Raw genomic sequence first — 19,425 nt, forward strand, 5'->3', positions numbered from 1 at the left:
GTTCAGCCTTCTTTATGGTCCAACTTTCACATTCGTGCATGACTACTGGAAAAACCACAGCTTTGACTATCTGGGCCTTTGTCCGTAAAGTGATGTCTCTGCTTTTTAATATGTTGTCTAGGTTTATCATAGTTTTTCTTCCAGGGAGCAAGCGTCTTTTAATTTCATGGCTACAGTCACCATCTGCAGTGATTTTTGGAGCCGAAGAAAGTAAAATCTGTCACTGTTTCCACTTTTTCCCCGCTTCTATTTGCCATGAAGTGATGGGACTAGATGCCATGATCTTATTTTTTTTCCCTTCCCAGACCAGCGATCAAACCCATGTCCCCTACATCAGAAGACAGATCTTTTTTTTTTTTTTAATCTTTTACTTATTTATTTATTTTCAACAGTGGGAGCAGATGGGACATTCTTTTTCAAATCTTCTTTTATTTACTATGTCTTGAGCGTTTCCTTCCACACTTCATCTTCTTTTATACCAGCATGTTTGACAGCCGCCAAGGATTTCATCATCCAGGCGTAGGAGGGTTTATTTGGCTTTTGTTTAATTGGTGTGTGCTTCGGCTGTCACCAGCTCCCTGTCACATGCACGAGTGCTTTGAATATCTATGCACCCACTTACAGTGCCTTCACAGCATCACTTTCGAAAGGTGGGATCAGCCAGATGCTATGAAGATCCATCTGGCCTTTCCATTCACATCTCACAGGCTATTCTTGAGACCTTCTTGGAAGGGCCAAGAATTTTATCTGCTGGAGGAGCTCTCATAGAGGCCTGTTTGCCTTTGCCCTGGTCCCATTATCTCTGGTGCATCTGTGAGTTGGCAAGTACTTGGCAGCCCATGTGTGTTTAACTCGCTCCCAGAGAGCCCGTTGGCACTCCCGGCAAAGCTAGTTCATCGAGAACAGGATGAAGCAAGAGCGGGAGGCCCAGAGCCCTGACCGCAGGCACTTTCCCTGAGTTCTCTGCTGCGCCCTTGGTCGAACCAGCTCTCAAAGTGTTGCCAGCTCGATCTGGGGAGGAGCTGGAGGAAACTGCACAGGGGGCTACTGGGCTAAAAAGCAAACAAACAAACAGAAAACATCGCTGAGGCTTTTTGGGTCCCCACGCCATGGACGGAGAGGAGCTGGATTTCTACAGCAGCAGGCCAGGGAGAGATGCCTTCAGCCGCCTCCACCCAGCTAGACCCGCGAACAGGTGTTATCGGCAGTTGGTGGGGTTCCTTTTTTCTCTAACTCTTAGCACCTGCCAGAGGTGCACCATATTTTTTGTCCATCTATGGCTTGACCCCGAATCCGTTCCCTTCATGAAAGAACTTTGCTGTCCTACCCGCAGTCTCAGCGTCTCTTTGGCTCCCCCACGCACTCCACCCCACATGTCTTACCATAATAAATCAGGGCTTTAAAGAGCTTGAGAGAGAAGACAGAGAAGACGCGTGTCTTAAGAGAAGGGGTTGGTGACCGCCAAACCATCGAGGCTGGGGCATTGTCCAGAGTGTAACAGGGTCGGCTTACCCTCAACTCAGTTCCCATACTCTCTGGCCCCCTCCGTTCACAGTTCTGATACACAAGCCGCTCAGGGAAAGCCATCCTGACATTTTGGTTTGTTAGGGAGTGATTCATTTTTGAGGCAAGTAAACAGCTTGTATACTTGGGGGTTTACTGCTTGAAGTGATTAAGAAGTCAGCCACTATTAAGCTGGTTCTGTGGAGCTGTGGCTGCCCACACCCCTTCCCACCCCCGGGAATCTTCCTGACTCCCGTCTGGATTTGCCTTGATGTTCGCGGTAGTTAAGCTGAGGCCCCGACCCCACCTCCCCAGTCACCAGCACCAGCATCTCCCCACGCCTCTTCCTGCGAAGTCCTGCCGTGCTCCGCGGGGGGCGGGGGCGGGGAGCTTACCGCCACGCCCCCTCCAGGCTTCACATCCGCATGCCAACACATCGCTGGGGGTATAAATAGACCCAGCTTTTGATCCTCAGACAAAAATAAATTTATACAAGCATCAGGACAAAAGAGCTGCTCCACGGGGGCAGCTGGGTGTGGGTTCCCCCAAGTCCTGAGGTGGGAACAGAGCATCGGGTCCCCTTGCAAACTCCCTCACCCCACCCCACCCCCACCCCTGCTCCACCCAGACCTGCCCACCAAGGGGTGGAGGCAAGGAGGCTTGGAGAAGTGGGGAGACTGGCCAGAGCCCTACGGCTGGCAAGCGAGTGGACCGGGATGGAGCCCAGGCTTCCCTGGTGCCCCCACCCTCTCCCAGGCCGTGCCCGCTGTTCCCATTCAGGGTCGGGAGCGAAGCATTTCAGGCTTTGGATCCCTGCTGGCGGCCCCTCTTGGAGCGTCTCGGGGTTGCCAGTGTAGCTTGCGAGCAGCCGCGGGCAGAACGTACGCAAAGGGCCCGGCCGTGTTCCAGTCGAACTTGCCTTACCAAACAGACAGAGGGCCCTAGTTCTCGGACCCCTGCTGGACACGTGCCTGAGTTCTAAGCAAGGCCGGGTCAGGTCTGGAGAACCTGCCCGGAGAAGTGTCAGTGGGTGCTGGTGGCGGGCACGCGTGGGGCTCGGGGCCTGGAGGAGTGCGCTAGGGCTGGGGAGGCTTGATGTGACTGGCCAGGAGGTCGGGGACCCTGCTGTCAGCGGGGAGAAGGCCCTGCCCGCATACCCACCCCAACTTGCTGCAGAACCAGGGGCACAGAGCTCCCGGGGGGCTGAGGCAGGAAACAGCACAGCCTGCCTGGGCTCCCAGGAGCATCCACAAGAAGTCTGTTCCGTGGGAGGTTCCCAGGCGGTTCGTGGATAAGATCAGGAGCCTCGTCCCTTTAGAAAAGCCCTGTACAGGAGGCAGGAGTCCCCGTCCGGGAACTCCGGGGTGGCTCGTTCAGAATAGCCCGCTCCCACTGCATGCCCAGCACCCAGGGCCAAGCAGGCTGGGTAGGCGTTCTCCCCACAGCAGCCGGGTGGGGAGAAGTCGGTGACCCACGCCCCTCGCGCTCGCAGCTGGGACAGACACTGGGCGCGTGTCCTGGTGCTGAGCCAGGTAGGGCTTGCCAGGGTCTGTGAGTCTCCAAAATGCAGGGCCCCTCCGCTCCCTTGGGCTGGGCAGGCCGCATCCCCATCCTCAACCCCAGAGTTGCTCAGAGGAACAAGTCAAACTGTAATTGCCTGCTTTTCACCAGAACTTGCATCCCTCCCGCACCAAACTTTACTCCAGACCCGCCAGGGCAGAGCCGAGTTCCTGGCAGGGGGCATCTTCAGGGTCTCCCCTTCCACCCAGGGCAGCTTCAGAGCTCAGGTCGGGCACCGTGCTTCTGGCAGGACTCGGCCACATGAGCAGAGGCCCCGCGGTTTGGTGGTGAGGGTGTCCCAAGTCCCTCCGTGAGCGTCACCAGGATGCCTCTGAGCCCCAAGGCTGAGTCCTCTTCAACGGTGCAGCTGGCGTGATGCTAAGCCAGCATCAGGCACTGATTTATGGGTCAGCGACGCACCCACCCTCCCCCTCGTGCACACACACGCGCCCTTGGCTCTATGGCTGTCTGTACCCTTACCCACGAAACGGCATTGAAGTATGTCCAGGCCCATCCCGTGCCTGGCGAGTTCAACTAACTCGGGAGCAGACCCAGACAGTGAAGGAGCTGGCTTTGGGTCAGTTAGCCCTCCTCTTCGAGTCAGGGGCTTGCCCCCTGCCCGGGACCTCACACACAGTCCCCGGGGAGGCGGCACCCGCTGCCAGGCCAGCTGGCGGCCCCGCTGGGTCACAGCTTCCCGCCTTGCCTTGCAGGCTTCGCCGTGGCCCAGTGCATAAACCAGCACAGCTCGTCCTCCCTGTCCTCGCCCTCACCGTCGGCCAGCGGGAGCCCCAGCGGCAGCGGGAGCACCAGCCACTGCGACTCCGGAGGCGCCAGCTCGTCATCCACCCCCTCAGCCGCCCAGAGTCCCGCAGGTATTGGCCGCGGGACACGGTGCAGTGGGGGGGGGGGGGGGGGGGGACTTGAGGAAATGCTGCGACCCCACCCCCTGAGGTCCCTGGCTGCCCCTCGCCGCCGTGTCTGGGGACTCTGCCACTCGGGGTTCTGCGTCCACTCCACTGTGCCGTCAGCAGTGGGTGGCTGGCTCGGCCCCCAGCAGGCAAGGAATGATTCCCTTCACGGGCTAGTGCCCGGGGTCGGAGAGCTGGAGGGGTGGGCAGCGGGCAACCCAGCCTCAGTTCATCCCACTGTCACCTCCAGAGTCTTAGGTGTCGCACGGAGGGGTCTCCCAGACGTGATGCTTTGAACTCTGGCAAAAGAATCGTGTCTCTAATTTTTTTTTGTTCCCTCCATAACATACCAATTTCCTCTTTAAATTGGTTTGGGGCCGTCCAGTCGTCTGTGGCCAGGGGGTGCCTCTTGGGGGGCCTGTCAGGATGGGCAGGACTCACAGCTTGCCCTCCTATGGCTGGCTCAGCACAGGTGTGGCGCAGAGACCTTGTGTGCAGGAGCCTGGCGTGAGACGCGCACGTGGTCTGCCAGCTCTCTGAGCCCCTCACACGTGAGCCCCTGGCTGCAGCGCCTGAGATCCCAGAAATGAAGATGCCAGATTTGTTTCCTGAGCACCACGGCCCCCAAACACAGCCGGAGGAGCAGGGCCTTGCGCCTGCCCGCTGCTTTACACCCCGGCGGGTGACCCCTGGGTCTGGAGGGCCCGGACGTCTCTGATCTGAGGGACCTCCATAACTTTTGTCAGCACCCCCACCTGGGGACCCTCAGTGTCGATCCCTGTTCCTGAGGGGTCCCCTCCAGAGCCCCCACCCACTGTTATTTCAGGGACGCCTGCACACACCCTTGTTGACTGATGGATTGACGGGTCTTGACAAAAGCAGTGTGTCGGGGAGGGAGCCACCACGGTGCCGGGAAATTGAGGGCCCCTGGCCACCGGCCACTCAGCACCAGAGGCAGCGATCCCCTTGGGCGCCCAGCCCTCTGTCCGGAGTTTTCAGTTTCCACTGTTCTCAGCAAAGGGTTAACCGCGCCTGCTCTCCACGCCTGTGGCTCAGGGCACCCCCGCCCCTCCTCCCGCCAGCATCCCTTACCTCCATCTCTGATGGACATTCACGAGGGCCCCAGCAGCAAGGTCACCCTCAAGCCACCTCACTTAGAGCCCCCTTCCACTCGGCACCTGCTCCCCTCCCTGCCCCAACCCCCGGGAGAGACGGCTGCCCTTTCTGAGCTATTTCTGAGCCCGACTGAAGGTTGGCTGCGTGTCCAGGCAGTTGCTGCTGCCGTTCCCAGGCTCGTAGCTGGGAAATCCAGACAGAGCTTTCTCAGAAGCCAAGGACAGCCCTCAGCCTCCCCCTGAAGCCTGGGCTCATGCTGGCTTTGAGGGCCCGAGAGCAGGGTCATGTGTTGACGTGACACGTGTGTGCGCGCGTGCTCCGGCGTGTGCACCGTTCTGTGTCTGTGTCAAATGCACCCACACAAACACAGACTTCCAATTGCATTTTGGGTGAAAGGTCTCTTCCTGGCGCCGCTGTGCACGCCTTCCTTTTGTGTTTAAGGAGGCGCAGCCGACAGCTAAACGAACCAAAGAGCCATACACTTCTTTGCCTCCACTTGAAGCCAGAACCACGCTATCAAAGTCGGGCCTGGGTGTGCAGAGGTCCACCCAAGTGTGGCCTCTGGGGCTCAGCATCTTGCCCACCTTGCACTTTGCGCTAGTTTCTTTGTTCTTGGCCTCCAACCCTACCCCCCACAACCCCCTGCTCGGTGCCAATGACGTGTCTCCTCTTCGCTGAAACACGGGGGCTGTTAGCCGCTGTCAGGTAGATGAGTGATGGTCCGGCCCCAGCTGTCTGCTCCCGATCCATGTGTCCCCGGCAGGCCTGCAGAGGCGGGCATTGGAGGCCCTATTTTTTATGCTGCCCGACAGTAAAAGCCTGGGGCCCAGCCTACCCATCCAGATCTCTGCAGACACTGAAATAACTCACCTCCCGATGCGGGGCTGGCTTGTGGGGTGGCTGGCGCTTCCCTCTCAACTGAGGAGCCAGCTGTTGATCCCCGCAAGGAGAGGGTGCGCCGGGGCTGGGGCGGCAGGCCCTAGGAGGGTCTCTGCTCACTTACTCATGATGCCCAACCTCCAGCCGCCAGGTCCATCCAGAAAACAGCCCACAGGGTTTCCATGTTCCCTAGGGGGACAGGTCTGCCCCGATGATGCCAGCCTCTGCCTGGTGTCCTACCCAGCCTTGCTGACGAAACAAGGCAGAGGCTTCTATTGGAACAGGTACCCTTCTTCCCGTGTCCCGGTTAGATGTCCGCCCAGGTGGCGGCCCAGTGTGCAGGCTTCCGATTTGGAAGTCATCAGGGTCAGCTGGGCAGGCGCTCCGGCCAGGGCCTCACCCCGCAGCCCGTCCAGCCTGGACAGCAAACAGCTGCAGCCCAGCCGCGGGGGCGCTTGTCCTCAAAGTGGGTTTTGAGGGCACAGTGCTGGTTCAGAAGCATCCCTGGCCCTGTGTTTCCAGAGCCTTCTGAGTCCAGGAAGTTCCCAGGGTGGAGAGTAGCTGCCAGGCCCTCTGCAGCCGGAATTAGCAAAGTCCAGGGCTTCTGTGCTCTTGAAGCCACACTGTGCGTGTCAGGATTTGCTCACAAAGCACTCAGGAAATGCTGTCCACTAGGACATGAGCCCAGTGTTCTTTTTCTCTGACCCATGGGGTTGAAACCTGGAATTGTGTGGCTCAGTAAAGAATCCGACTGCCAATGCAGGAGACCCAGGTTCGATCCGTGGGTCAGGAAGATTCCCTGGAGAAGGAAATGGGAGATCCCCTGAGAAGGGAAGGGCCTGGCTGCCCACTCCAGTGTTCTTGCCTGGAGAATCCCATGGACAGAAGAGCCTGGCAGGCTGGGCTGCAGTCCATGGGGTCACAAGGAGTAAGAGACTGAGCGATAACTCCTTGACTTTCGTCCATGAAAAGCAGAGATGACCTTCACACTATCAGTCATCAGTGTGGCCTGGGCCCCCACCGCCCAGCCCTCTGGGTGTGCCCCCGCCACAGGGAGCCCCAGTAGGCGCTGCTCCCCAAATCCACGTCAGGCGTACGGCTCACACGCACTTTACCATCACCTGCCCATTGAATTCTGCCACCCTGTGCCTCACACTGAGAAGCTGAAAACCGCGGGGGCTCAGAGGGGTCTCACAGCTTGGCCACGACGCTGCAGCTGTTGGCAGGCGGCCCAGATAGGAGCCCAGCCTCGGAGGTCTGGAGCCCTGCCCCACACGCAGAGACGACCCAGCACGCCTCGCCGTCTCCCTGCGTCTGTCCCCGGTGCCTCCAGGGGGCGCCCCTGAGACCTGGGCATTGTCCCACTCCCGGCTGGAGACTGCCAGTGCGGTGCAGCATCTCCCCTCTCCAAGCTCACCGTTGCTCTCGAGCCAGCCGAGGAGCTTCGGCCCGCTCACAGAGGCCCGGTAACTGTGCAGCTTCTGCAGCGGGGAGCCCAGCGGCCCCCCCCTCAGCGGGGGACCCAGACGGCCACGGGTCCTCAGCCATGGGTTCACCCCCAGAGGAGGGTGTGAAACTCTTGGCACTCCATTGTGCTTTCTGCCTCTGCCCTCAGTCCAGCCCAGGGGACCGTGCGTTTCCTGCCTGTGTTTGAAAGAGGCCCGTGTTTATCCCAAACACGAATTTCCTCAGCTTCCCATGGGGCCCTCAGTCACGTGGACGTCAGACCCGAACTCAGTAGGGTCTCTCCACCAACCCAGCCCCCACACCCTGCCCAAGAGGCTCTTTCCTCTGCCTCTGACTGCCTTGGCCTTGGTACCCCACCCCCGACAGAGTCACTTTTTCCAAAGGAACAGATTTTTGTTGAGTTCCTACTGTGCGCAGGTCCTAAAGCCTGGAATGTACAAGCTGGTGGGGAGTCTGAGTCTGTCAGAGGACCACGCAGATAAGCGGCCCATTATGAACTATGAGCTGGGGGCTGCAGGCAGGGCCAAAGGCTCCCAGAGGAGTCATCACTGGGGGTGAAAGCCCAAGAATGAGGGGCTGACTAGAGGGCTCCCTGGAGAAGGTGGCCTTTGGGTCAGTTCCCCAAGGCCCAGTCCAGGGTCTGGCTGGTGACAAGTCCATTCCTTTCCCCCATCTCTCTGGGATCTACCTATCAATTCCATTCTTGCAAATACAGGCCCAAGGGCTGGTCTGTCTCCAAGAAACAGCCCATCAGGGCCAAGGCCCCAGCTGAGACTCCAGGCCCGCACAGGCAGAGTGACCGTCACCAGAAGGGGAAGGGACCTGCCTAGACAGGTCACCAGGTGGCCAGTGGCCCACAGATATCCTTCCATGCAGGGAACACCTGCTTCTGAGTCTCCTTCACATACCAAAGAGAGATCGTGGACACTCGTGAGTGACTTCTTAGCAGGCGAAGGCCCTCAAAGCGTGGCCAAAGGACACCCTAGGCTGAAGGGAAAGTGAAAGTGTATTCCCTCAATCATGTCTGACTCTTTGCAAGCCCATAGACTGTAGCCCACCAGGCTCCTCTGTCCATGAATTCTCCAGGGTCATCTTCCCGACCCAGGGATCAAACCTGGATCTCTTGCATTGCAGGTGGTTTCTTTACTGTCTGAGCCAGCAGGGAGGCCCCCAGACTGAAGGAGAGGTCAAAACTGAATTCTGTGGTAACCATGGGACCAACCAGAAAGAGCTGGGGGCAAGGGGGTTTTATTTTCATTGTGAATTATTTATCTATCAAAGCTGGGCCCCAGATGGCTTTTATTGTTTGGCTTCAACACCTGATGCATGAGTCCACCTCTTCCCACCGTCCTTTAAAGACAGTTTGCTGGAATCCTCAAGTCTCTGCAGGGAGCAGCAGGCACCCTGTGCTGTAGAGGCGTCCAGGCACCCGGCCTCTTGTCGCCGGCTCTTCCGGCTTAGCCAGCCTCGTGGGCCTCAGCTTGTTCTCCAGGGAGAAAATCACAGGTTTGGAATGAGCAGGGTTTTTTTTTCCTTAAACATTTTATGGTTTTGAGAAACTGAAATTGAAGAAAACATATGGCGGGAAAGAGAGAATAGACCCAATTTTCGAACCACATGGAGGATCAGTAGGAACACTTTAGAAGTATCTTCTGGGTTGTGCCCATGCATGTGCTCATGTGCACACACACACCCATATACGCACACATGCACACACTGTGGGATTCTAGTAGAAAGCCTCCGCTAAGAGCTCTGTGACCCACGCCAAGTTCCGCAGACAGCCACTCTGCCTCCGACCTTCAGTCCGCTGGGTTTCATCTGTGTTCTGGGGGAGTGACTTTGAGGAGGATGATGGAAATTTTTTTGTTAAGAAATGAAGTCAGACTGAAGGCCAAGGCCGCTCTTTCCGGTGTCCATCTTCAGGCCCAGGGCATTCTGAGCTGGGGTCCCTCTGACTCTTCCCCGAGGGTTTATAGGAAGAAGGAAGAGCTTGACTCCTGGTGGCCCTGTGCTAGACGCCTGTCCCAGTGGCCCCCTCCCCGTCCTCACCTGCTCCCTGAGACAATTGTCTGAACCTGCGACCTTCAGCCCCAAGCACCCAGCTGGTCCCACTTGGGCCGACTGAGCGCCAGGCAGCTCAGGGCCGACCTGCGTGTCACCAGTCTCCAGCCCCGCAGGCAGGCAGGCCTCTTAAGGACAAAACCCCAAGTCAAACATCTTCTCTTCTCCCTGGTGTTCTCCGTGACATTGATTTTAAGTGTGGTAAAATACACCTAACATCATTTTAACCCCTTTAAGCCAACAGTTCCATCCGTTCGCCTTGTTGTGCTCCGTGGCGTTCATCGTAAGCTTGGCCCCGATGCGAGTTTGTCTCAGAGGGGGCGGTTGCTTCCTCCCCGGGGAGATGCTCCTAACACTTTTGTTGCAGCCAATTAGAACCCACCCCCTGCCGCTTGGCGCCTGCCCTCAGATCTTGCTGCTGTGGTTCAGTCTTGGTTTCAAAGATGCAGATTGCAGAGCGCGTGGCTGGTGGAGGGTCGCCTCGCAGCTGGGGAGGGGGTAACCAGGGAGGGGTCGCGGGAGGCTCTGCTGGTGGCTTCAGGGGCTGCCTTGTCAGTGGGGGTCAGAAATCCACTTGTTCCTGTAACTGCATCAGCTCCGATCCCCCAGCCACACACCCTTCCCTGCTCAGACGGGCCCAGGGATGCAGGGTTTTCATCTTAATGCGCAGGCAGTTCTGTTCCTCCATCGCCGAGACCAGGTGTCGCTGACCACCCCAAGGCTTTCCTTCCCAACAGGACAGACGTCCGCCGTCTTTACCTGCTTGAGTCCCACGAGCCGACGATGTGGTTCTTAGCTCGTCTTAGCCCCCATCTTCTCCTGGGGTCGGTGGGGGTGGGACGGGGTGTCCCCCCGTGCATGGGGGCCGCTCAGCAGCCCCCCGGGAGCACAGCCCCCACGCCCCGCCCCGCGCTGTCGTCGATGCTTCGCGTCCGTCACTTCTCTGTGTCCCCCTCCGTGTCCCCCTTCCCTGTGCGGTTGTTAAAAGCTTTCTATGATCTGTCGCTGTGTTTCCCTCTAGTCAGGAGTGGCAGGAAAGGACGCCGGCGAGTGTTCAGCCTGTCGGAGGCCGACAGTCACGGCGGCCACTGGGTTTAGTGCTTCGATCGGCAGCTGTCACGGCACCTCTGGCTCGGTCACTGCAGGCAGGTCTCCTCCGTTAGCCTCCTGGGCCCTCAACGCCCCCCACCACTGCCCCGCACGTTGCATTTCCAACTCTTGCAGACCCCCAAAACGCCAGGCGAGGGCACAGGGAGCCCCAGCTGCCCGCCCCAGCCATTTCCTCAGCTCCAGTCCCCTCCTGGCCTCATCCCACCCAAGGACCGAACCCCTTGGCCCTTGACCCAGGGGGTTCAGCTGGGTCCACTCCTCCACGAGGCAGAGCCGGGCAGTCTGGAAACACTGCCCTCCATGAGACCCTGCACCAGGCTAGGCACAAGCCCTGAGCTAAGGGGGTTTCCAGCCTCTTCCCTCCAGGGCCCCCCAGTTTAGGCCACAAGGGCTAAGCAGAATTTGCAAAAAGCCACAAAGAAGTCACCTAGTTGCTTTTTTTTCTTTTCCTTTTCCTCCCCGCCCCACCCCCACCCCGCTCCCCCTCTCCTCAGCCTTGCTCGTATCTAAGTGGTGGATTCCATCACATTCCACCCGGAGGCCAAGCCATTTCACTCGTGAGCACGCTGGTGGACATGACTCCACCATTTGCCCTTCTTGCGATCAGAGCTCCAGATAGCGGCAGTGTGTAGGCTGTGGTCACTGCCACCATCCCGCAGTGCTCCCCCTAGGGTCCCCCCCTGCCCCGTGCCCTCCGTCTGGGCAGCGGCACTCGTCAGACAGGAGCCTTTGCCTTCTCTTGCATTTAAAAGCTGCCTGCCCTGAGCTTTGCGCTCCTACCTGCTGTCTTTTCTTCCCCACGTCGCTCAGTACCACCTCCCCAAGCCTGAGCATGTCAAATCCTCATCTTGATAGGAAACTGTCACCCACTCAACAAGTGTCAGCCCTGGAGCTGCAGATCAGCCTCCAAGGGTGCCAACCAGGGACTCAGGGCACCCACTGCCTTGGTTTCAACTCGAGGCAGCACCACGGGGAGGCTGAGCACCCCTCACGGGAACTGGACGTCAGGCTCTCCAGCTCCGGCCTCCACTCGTCTCCTGGGTCAGGCCTGAACCTGTGCCCTCGGAGCTCAGAAACACCAGCAGGCAAGCGAGGCAGAGGGTCCACAGTGACCACTGCAGATCTGTGCTTGACCAGGAATGGTGTCCTCCCTGGGTAATTTTCCCTTGAATGTATAAATTTGGAGCTAACATTCAGGAAGCAGCTCTTAGTTTAAAAATCGGTAGGTAGATATAGATAGATAGATGGGAAATAGATGATAGATAGAAGATGATCAGTAGGTAGATAGCTAGATGATAGATAGGAAATAGATGATAGGTAGATAGAAACAAAGAACAGTGTTGTAGACGATGGGTAAGAAAAGGTTATTTTTCTTGTTTAAAAAAATAAATAGGAAGAGGCTCTTTTTCAGGGGACAAATGGATCCTTTTATAAAGTTGTTCTTTTCCTAAAGAAGAAACCACTTTTGTGTATACTGCATCGTTTGTTGGTTTGTTTCCTAATATATTTAACGGCAGCCTTCCCACACGCTTGATCGTTCTCACCACCAGAAACCCGGGCAGGACTCAGGGAATGAGGTTTGCCAGCCTCTTGAAAATCTGCGTGCAAGTGCAGACCCGAGCAAAGAGGGAATTCTCCTGGAGAATTCTGCAGAAAACGTGAAGGAAACGCTCCGAAGCTCTGTCTCCAGATGGCACAGAAGTGCCGTTTGGATGGTTAGTCATCTCTAAACTGCCTCGCCAGCAGCTAAGCCCACACGTGAGTCCTTCTGTAATAAGTTCCTGGACACGCTCGTGTGAAGCGAGGCGAGGCCGCCGGAGCAGGTGAGCCCCACGCTCAGAGCCTCACGTTCAGGGCACGCCACGTCCCCACATGAGCCCAAGGCCTGAAATCAGCCCGTCACCACCAGGCGTCCTTACTGAGTGGAGCAAATTCACTGAAATTCAGAGAAACCAGAAAGCGTGTGGGGTTGTTTACTCAGCATTTCTGGGCTCAGATCGCACCTTGAATCATTTTTTCCACTAGTGCTCACCCGTGTCCACCGACACCACCCCACCCCAGAGCCCCATGTGGTGGTTTTCTGTGGGCCTACTCTTTAAAAAAAAAAAAAGGAAAGAAAGAAAAGAAAAAGGACCTTGTGCAGAAGTGACCTGCGGCCTTTCTGAGCTCGCCGTTCCTGGGGTAGGGGTCCCCTGGGAAGGGGCGGTGTGTCCTTTGGGAAACCCCATCTGTTGCTTGTGCTTTCTCCACGCTGGGGACCCTCTTTCCTCTCTTTCATCCCATTCTGTACGCCCTTCGGTTTTATTTTGCGCTTGGTTTTTCCATTCTTTTGCTCTGTGTTCAGTTTGCGGTTCTGTTTTGTTTTGGCTTAACTTAAAAAAAAAATACAACTCACTTAAGTGGAATCACATTGAACCAAAAAACAACGTCTGCCGTCATCCCAGGGCCCAGAGTGCTTTTGGATTCCCACTCCACACAGTGTGCTCAGAGCCCTGTTGACCCCAGGATCTGTACCGAGGGAGATTTGCTCTCCGAGCGAGATGCCCACGGCCTCCTCATCTGTGTTTTCCGATCGCTGGCACGTGAAGTCTTGGCAGATGTTTCCCACAAGGGAACCCCAGTCCAGCTGGTGTCTCTGCCAGCCCCGCTCCTCCTTGAAAAGCAAATAAGCCATTCGCCTGTAATCTAATCAACGGATTTCAAAAAGCACCAAAGAAAGAAACTGCTGCTCCAAAAATAACTGCTTCGGGCCACACCTCCCTCCTGACGTGGTTTCTCTCGGTGGCCCCGGCATGGGGGTGGAGAGGGGAGAGACCCTCAGCATAGATATGGCCTGGTGATCGCAGCCCCTTGCTGGGTGCTAACTCCGCACTCAGAGCTGGAGCAGGCGAGAGAACCACAGTCCAAAGTCTTGTTCTAGTTTTGCAAAGCCGAAAAGTTGTATAGAATTCCCTTTTTTTTTTTTTTTTTAATATTGCAGTGAGTTCCCTCTTGGGCACTGTTACCAAGTATAGACTCTGAGAAATGGCCCGCGGTGATGAGCACACCCAAGCCCGTCTCTCCCTAAACATGTATTTCTCCTCGGGCAGGTGGTTCATACTTGGAGCAGGTTTAGCTGCTTCCTGGCACGGGGAACTAGGCTTCCGGAATCCACTCTGCACAGGCCCCTAAATGTGTCCCTTGCTTCACAAGTCAGGGTAACCCTGGGCCCTGGCTGACTTGCCCCAGACCTAGGTGGGTCCCCAGAAGGAGGAAAGGGGGCAAGCTGGTTCCCCCACACGCTTCATCTCCCACCCACATGTCCCCGGGCCTTTGTTCAGGACGGGAGCAGAGGGTACCAGCGTGACAGAGCCTCTCGGAGCTGAGCGTGCCTCTCTTTCTTCTCCCTCCCTTGCCCAGATGACCCCATGATCACGGAGCAGCCTCAGCCTAACCTCCCCGACCAGTTGGTGATCGTCGACGAAACAGAAGCCGAGGCCAGGCCTGGCAAGAGCCTGGCAAGGAGTGCGGACGTGGAGACGGTCACCCTGTCACCCAGCCTCATCCCCGCCCAGCAGCCCACCATCTCCCTGCTCTGCGAGGACGCTGCGGACACGCTGAGCGTGGAGTCGCTGACCCTCGTCCCGCCCGTCGACCACCACAGCCTCCACGCCCTCACCGGCATCCCGCCGCCGCCCCCAGCCGTGGTGGGCACAGAGGCCCCGGGCTCGGGGGCCGGGCGGCCGGAGCCAGCAGACCCCGCTGAGCCCTGAGCCGGCCTCCCTCGGGGTGGACGTGTGTGTGTGTGTGTGCGCGCGTGTGTGTGGCCCCGCTGGCAGGGACCTGATACAGCTGAACCCCCAGGAACATCCACAGTTCTTCTCGGCCCCAGGGAGCACCTCAGACCATCCTCACGCTCCTCTGCTCCAGTTCGAATCCCCCTTTGACTTCACGCCTGTTTGAGAGCAGGCTGGGACCAGTGGCAACACCCCAGTGAACCCGAATCATCCGAAAGCCGCCTCAGGGAGGGGACTGGGCTCCGGGTCTCAGAGCCCTCGGCCCCCGGGTGTGGGGGTGCAAGCAGCCGCAGGACCCATCAGCAGCACTCGCTTCATCAGCCAGCCCCCCCCTGTCTCGGAGGTCCTCTGCCACCATCCCCAGTGTGCAGAGAAGCAGCGGACGTGGTCCGTTGTGTAGAAATTTCTAGAAAAGCAAACTTCGATAAACACCTCCTTTGGATATTTATTCCTACTTTTGGCAGCAGATGAAAAACAGCTATTTTAAAAGTTCAAAAAAAAAAAAAAGAAAGAAATGTCCTCCGCCCTAAGGTTTGATGTCATGTTGTAAGTATAATATTCCTGTAGAGATTTCGTTTTCATTTTCCCCTGAAGTTCCGGGATTTGCGGTTTAGAGTTCTGTGTCCAGCTTTCTCCATTGTCTTTAGGGACTCTGACTTCTTTGTCTCTCACTAACCCGCGAGCCTGTGGAATGATAGAAGTCCCTTCTGGAAAGTTTAAAGTATTTTTTAAGCATAAATAAGGGAGAGACGCACATCCTCAGGTACACACAGAGCTGAGAGAGCCAAAAGTCTCTCTGCCGTGGCAGCCCAGGGGCGTCACCCAGGTCTTTCCATGAAAAGGGGGACTGTGGTCAGGCCCCTGCTCAGGCCCACCCCCATCCTCTGGACTGAAACCAAACAGGATGGTTTTCCAGCATGGCCTTCGGTTGTCACCATCTCTCCATTTGCCTAAGAAAGAACTCTGTGGGACTGCAGGGACTCTGGCCTCCCTCTGATGGCTCTGATGGAAAGAAAAGGCCATGGAAACCATGCTCCAAGGCCATTGCCTGCTGCTCAGCTGTGTGGGTGCCCACAGACAGGGACACCCCGGGTCAACCCCTGCCCAGCAGCAAGGACATGATGTCCTAGGAGCCTGGGTTTTGGCCCTCTTCCTCTCAGCTGCTGCTGTAAAGATGCAAGCTTGTTTGTGTTTATTTTTGTTTTGTAATGAAAACCCCTGGTTCCATCTCCATTTGGGCTGGGCGTGTGCAGACCAGGTCTCCTCTGTATCTGATAAAGCTCCCAAGATGTTCTTTCTGCTCAAACCACGCACAGCCAAGCGACCCTCACCTCCCTGATCTATGTTGAGATCTTGCAGAACTGGCCTCCACGTGTTCCCACAAGAGTGTGAGCACCCACCGTGTCAGCACTGGCCAGACTGGGTTGTCAAGCGGCCTCAGAAGATGCTACGCAAGCTCACTTGTTAGAGACCCCTTCCCCCTCGCCGCCTCCTCCATCTGCAGTCAGGCAGGGCCTGCCTGGGCCAGATTCAGCCTCCTAAAGGAAACACCCAGTTCCCCCGAGTAAGGGCCGTGGCATCTGCAGGGCAAGTCTCTCCAGCCATCAGAAGCCCCAGGGCAGTTGAGACCAGCCAGCACCATCAGGGGAAAAGACCCAGCTCAGATAGGAGGCCATTTCGACAGAAATTCCAGGGGCCCCAGCAAGGAGGGACAAGCCATGACTTTGAGCAGAGCCCTCCGGAAAGGACAGGTGGCGGGGACAGGAGGGAGAAAGTGCGTGTTGTCAGGGAGGGGACCCCACTGGTGCCTCTGCTGGGATGAGGCGCAGGGTTGCTCCGGAGGCCGCCCACTGCTGCTTTTGAAACGATTCTGGAGCAGCAGAAAGGAAGAAAGGCCAATGGCATTATTGTGAGGAAGGAGCCCAGGCAGGTGGACCCCGCTCTTCAAGCTCCACAGGAGCAAGGTCTCGGCCAGCGGGGACCACACGCCTGGAAGGACCCGGGGCAGCATCACCAGGCAGGAGAGCTGAACGCAGACCGGCCTCCGTGGGCTGTTGAGCAGAAGGTGCGATCAGGCCAAGCTTCCACCCCATGCCTGGCCCAGGGGCAGACCTCCCCCAAAGTGGGCTCACAGGGTTGGTCCTGGGCCGCCCACAGCCTGCTGGCAACCAGATCCCCACCGTCTTGGCAGCACTGGGTACAGCTGCATCTTCAGGAGCACCCCAAAAAGTGAACAGTGGGGGCACCTCCAGAGAGGCCCTTCCAGACAGCAGGCACTGGGTCTCCGGGGCAGAGAGGGGTAGAACCAGGAATTCTTGGCGAGCCCAGGGCAGGCGGGGGCCATGGCCCCACGACACGTGGGTACCAGACTTGGATCATCCATCCCTCCATCTCCGTGTCCTGCCCCTCCAGAGACCCTCCCTAAGTCCACATCAAGCCCGTTGGGTTTGCCAGGTCAGGGGCAGAGCTGGTCACGTCTTCCCCCAAACAACAGCTTTGAAAGTGGCTGGGCGAAAGCACATGTGTTTCTGGTTTGCCAGCAGGGGCGCCTCAAAGTCAGACAGGCACGTGCCCCCCACCCAGGAGCGGGTATTGATTGTCCTGCCGGCACCAGCAGACCCTCTGTGCTCCCCTTACCCCTCCAGGCCTGGCCTGCTTGCTGCTCTCCAGAAAGCAGCTCCCCCCACCCCCCAACACCTGCCCTGCAACCCGGGCGTGAGTGACGGAATGCACCTCTACAGACATACACTAGATTTCCCTAAGGTCTCAAGATGCACTGGTCCAAAAGGCGCGAGGCGGGGTGAGGACCAACACTCACCTTTTCTAGATGCAATAAATAAGAAATATTTAATATAGTCATGATGACAGGGGGGCAGAAACTGTAAGGGTTCCTTATGTTCCTCCAAGTTGAAAATATGTAAATAATTCTTGTCCCGGGGTGGAGCGGGATTGAGAAACCTCATGCTTTCCGGGCCCCGGGACCGTTCCAGGGAAGTACCTGCTCTCGGCAGTGTGATTCATGCTTCGTGGGTACTCAACACAAGGGTGGAAATGAAAACTGGAACTTCCTTGTAAATTTGAATTTGGCAATAAAAAAAAAAAAAGAGTTACCAAGAATGTGGCCGCTGCTCCATGGCTGTATGGCGGGAAGGCCACAGCCCGGCAGAGGGGAAGGTTCTCGGCCATCTGACCCCCAGCCCTGTCAGAGCTGCCAGGCGGGGTGCAGTCGCTGGGCCCTCCCCGCCCCCACCCTGGCCAGGTACCCCCAGTTCCTGAAAGGAGGGGCAGGGAGAACACCTCAGCTGCTCCCTCCATAAAGGAGCTCCCAACCCCAGGCAGATCAGGTGCCGTGAGCCTGGAGCACCCCTCAGCTGCTGGGCTCCGTCTGAGCCTCAGCTTCCAAACCTAGAGAATGGGCTCGTTACAGCCCTGCCTCGTAGGCTGAGCACAGGGCCCAGTGCGATGTCGCTGCTCAGCCTTGGGCTCCCCACCGAGGACAGTCGGGTGAAGTTGTGCCAGGAGGCGCCTTTCCCGGGCAGCGTGGGCTCTGGAAAACCCTAGAAGCGGCATCCCAGGTTGTCCTAAGAACTTCTGATGCTCCAGCTCAAAGCTGGTCCAGAAAGAGCTGGAGCTTCTGGGCCTCGAGGTAAAACCCAAGTTGAGTGCAAGGCATGAAGGGGGCACCCCACTTGTGCCAAGGGTTGAGGCGATGCCGACGGAAGGTGGGGGGCCCTGCTCTGTGGCCAGCCTTACACTGGCCGCCAGCAGGCTTCCCTTCCCCAGCACGCCTGGACACCTCCCCTGAAGCCTGCCCACGAGGCCCAGGGCTGCGACGGTGCTGGGGTCCCCAGGGCTGAGGTTGGACCCCGCTCTGCAGCAGGGCCTACAGGGTGCCCAGCACGGGTCCAGGGATTTCAGTCGTGACGTGAAATCTAGACTTCAGTCTAGAAAAAGGCACTTGCTGGAAAGATCCCCCCAGAGAGAAGGTGGAAGACCGGCCTTGGGTTGGATGGAACCTGGGACAGCAGCTGTCAGCTCCCTGCCTGCAGAGGGTCTCAGAGCCTCACTGGGCCGGGCGCTGGGGTGGGGAGACGGGCCCCAGGAGCCTGGGAGAGGCCCACAAGCACCCACCCGCAGCACAGCCTTCCTGCAAATGAGGAAATTGAGGTCCGGCGGGGCTCCTCCGGGTGCAGCCCACCCTTCACCTTGTGCTGCCCCCGGGCGGCTGGGCCGAGCGTCCCAGGCTCTTTACAGGAAGGAGGGAATGGCTGTTGAAATCATCTGGAATGCCGGTTCACAGTCTGGCACCACGGGCTGCCCCAGGCCTGGCCAGGGAGAGCCCTGGTGCAGCTCGGCTCAGAGGGTGCCCTGCCGACCGCAGCCTTTTGCTCCTCAGCCTCCCGGTTCTTTGGCAGTACTGGCCTCTCTTCAGGAGGCAGAGTCTGGAGCCAGGTCACCCTTGCAGGCTTAGGGTGCAAAGCAAGGGCGGGAACAGGCTGCCTCATGGGTTGTTTGGATCATGGAGAGAATCAGGGATCCACATGGGCAAAGTCCTGCGCCCAGGGCAGGCAGCCTGGGAGCCTGGGGCTCTTGGAATGAGACCCTCTGGGGCAGCTTCTGCCGCCCCCGTTGCTGGGCCTGTTTGGTGGCCATGGGCCAGTCGCTACAATCTCCTGGTCTCCTGTTCTGTGTAAGGCAGGCTCAGGAGGCCCCAGCTGCGTGTACCCTCTGACTGCAAGGGGCCCAGGGTTTCCTCGGGAGTCAGCCTCGGGGAAGGTGACTGGCAGGCCTGGCCCAGCCTCCTCTGACAGTACCTGGAAGGTGGAAGGGCATTTGGGAGGGAGGGGGCAGCATCTTGTCCCTGAGTGTGGAGGACCGTTTCCCAGCTGGCCGCCTGCTGGAACCCTTCCCTCTGTGGTCCTGCCTCCTCGCCGCCACCCTTCAGGGCGATGGGGAACAAAAGCCCTCAACATCTGAAGTGCTTTTCTCCAAACGAAGATAGGTTTGAATCACCACACCAGGAACAGGTGGGGCTTCCTGGG

At 57.9% G+C, this 19,425-nt stretch overlaps 1 protein-coding gene across 8 annotated transcripts in view; it reads left to right on the forward strand.

Moving 5' to 3' along the window:
• The window catches only part of CLEC16A (C-type lectin domain containing 16A), a 233,074-nt gene extending 215,587 nt beyond the window's left edge, over nt 1–17,487 (forward strand). For 7 of the 8 annotated variants that reach the window (XM_065924327.1, XM_065924329.1, XM_065924328.1 and 4 more), the window contains 2 exons: nt 3,777–3,938; nt 14,007–17,487. In XM_065924327.1, the coding sequence (XP_065780399.1) occupies nt 3,777–3,938; nt 14,007–14,359 (515 nt within the window). In that variant the 3' untranslated portion in view covers nt 14,360–17,487. Of the gene's footprint in view, nt 1–3,776; nt 3,939–10,518; nt 10,643–14,006 lie in introns of all 8 variants that reach the window. The other variant, XM_065924330.1, reaches the window with a different exon arrangement.
• Nucleotides 17,488–19,425: the final 1,938 nt, after the last annotated feature.

This window comes from Muntiacus reevesi, chromosome 2, assembly GCF_963930625.1.
Source record: "Muntiacus reevesi chromosome 2, mMunRee1.1, whole genome shotgun sequence".
Classification (NCBI taxonomy): Eukaryota; Metazoa; Chordata; class Mammalia; order Artiodactyla; family Cervidae; genus Muntiacus; species Muntiacus reevesi.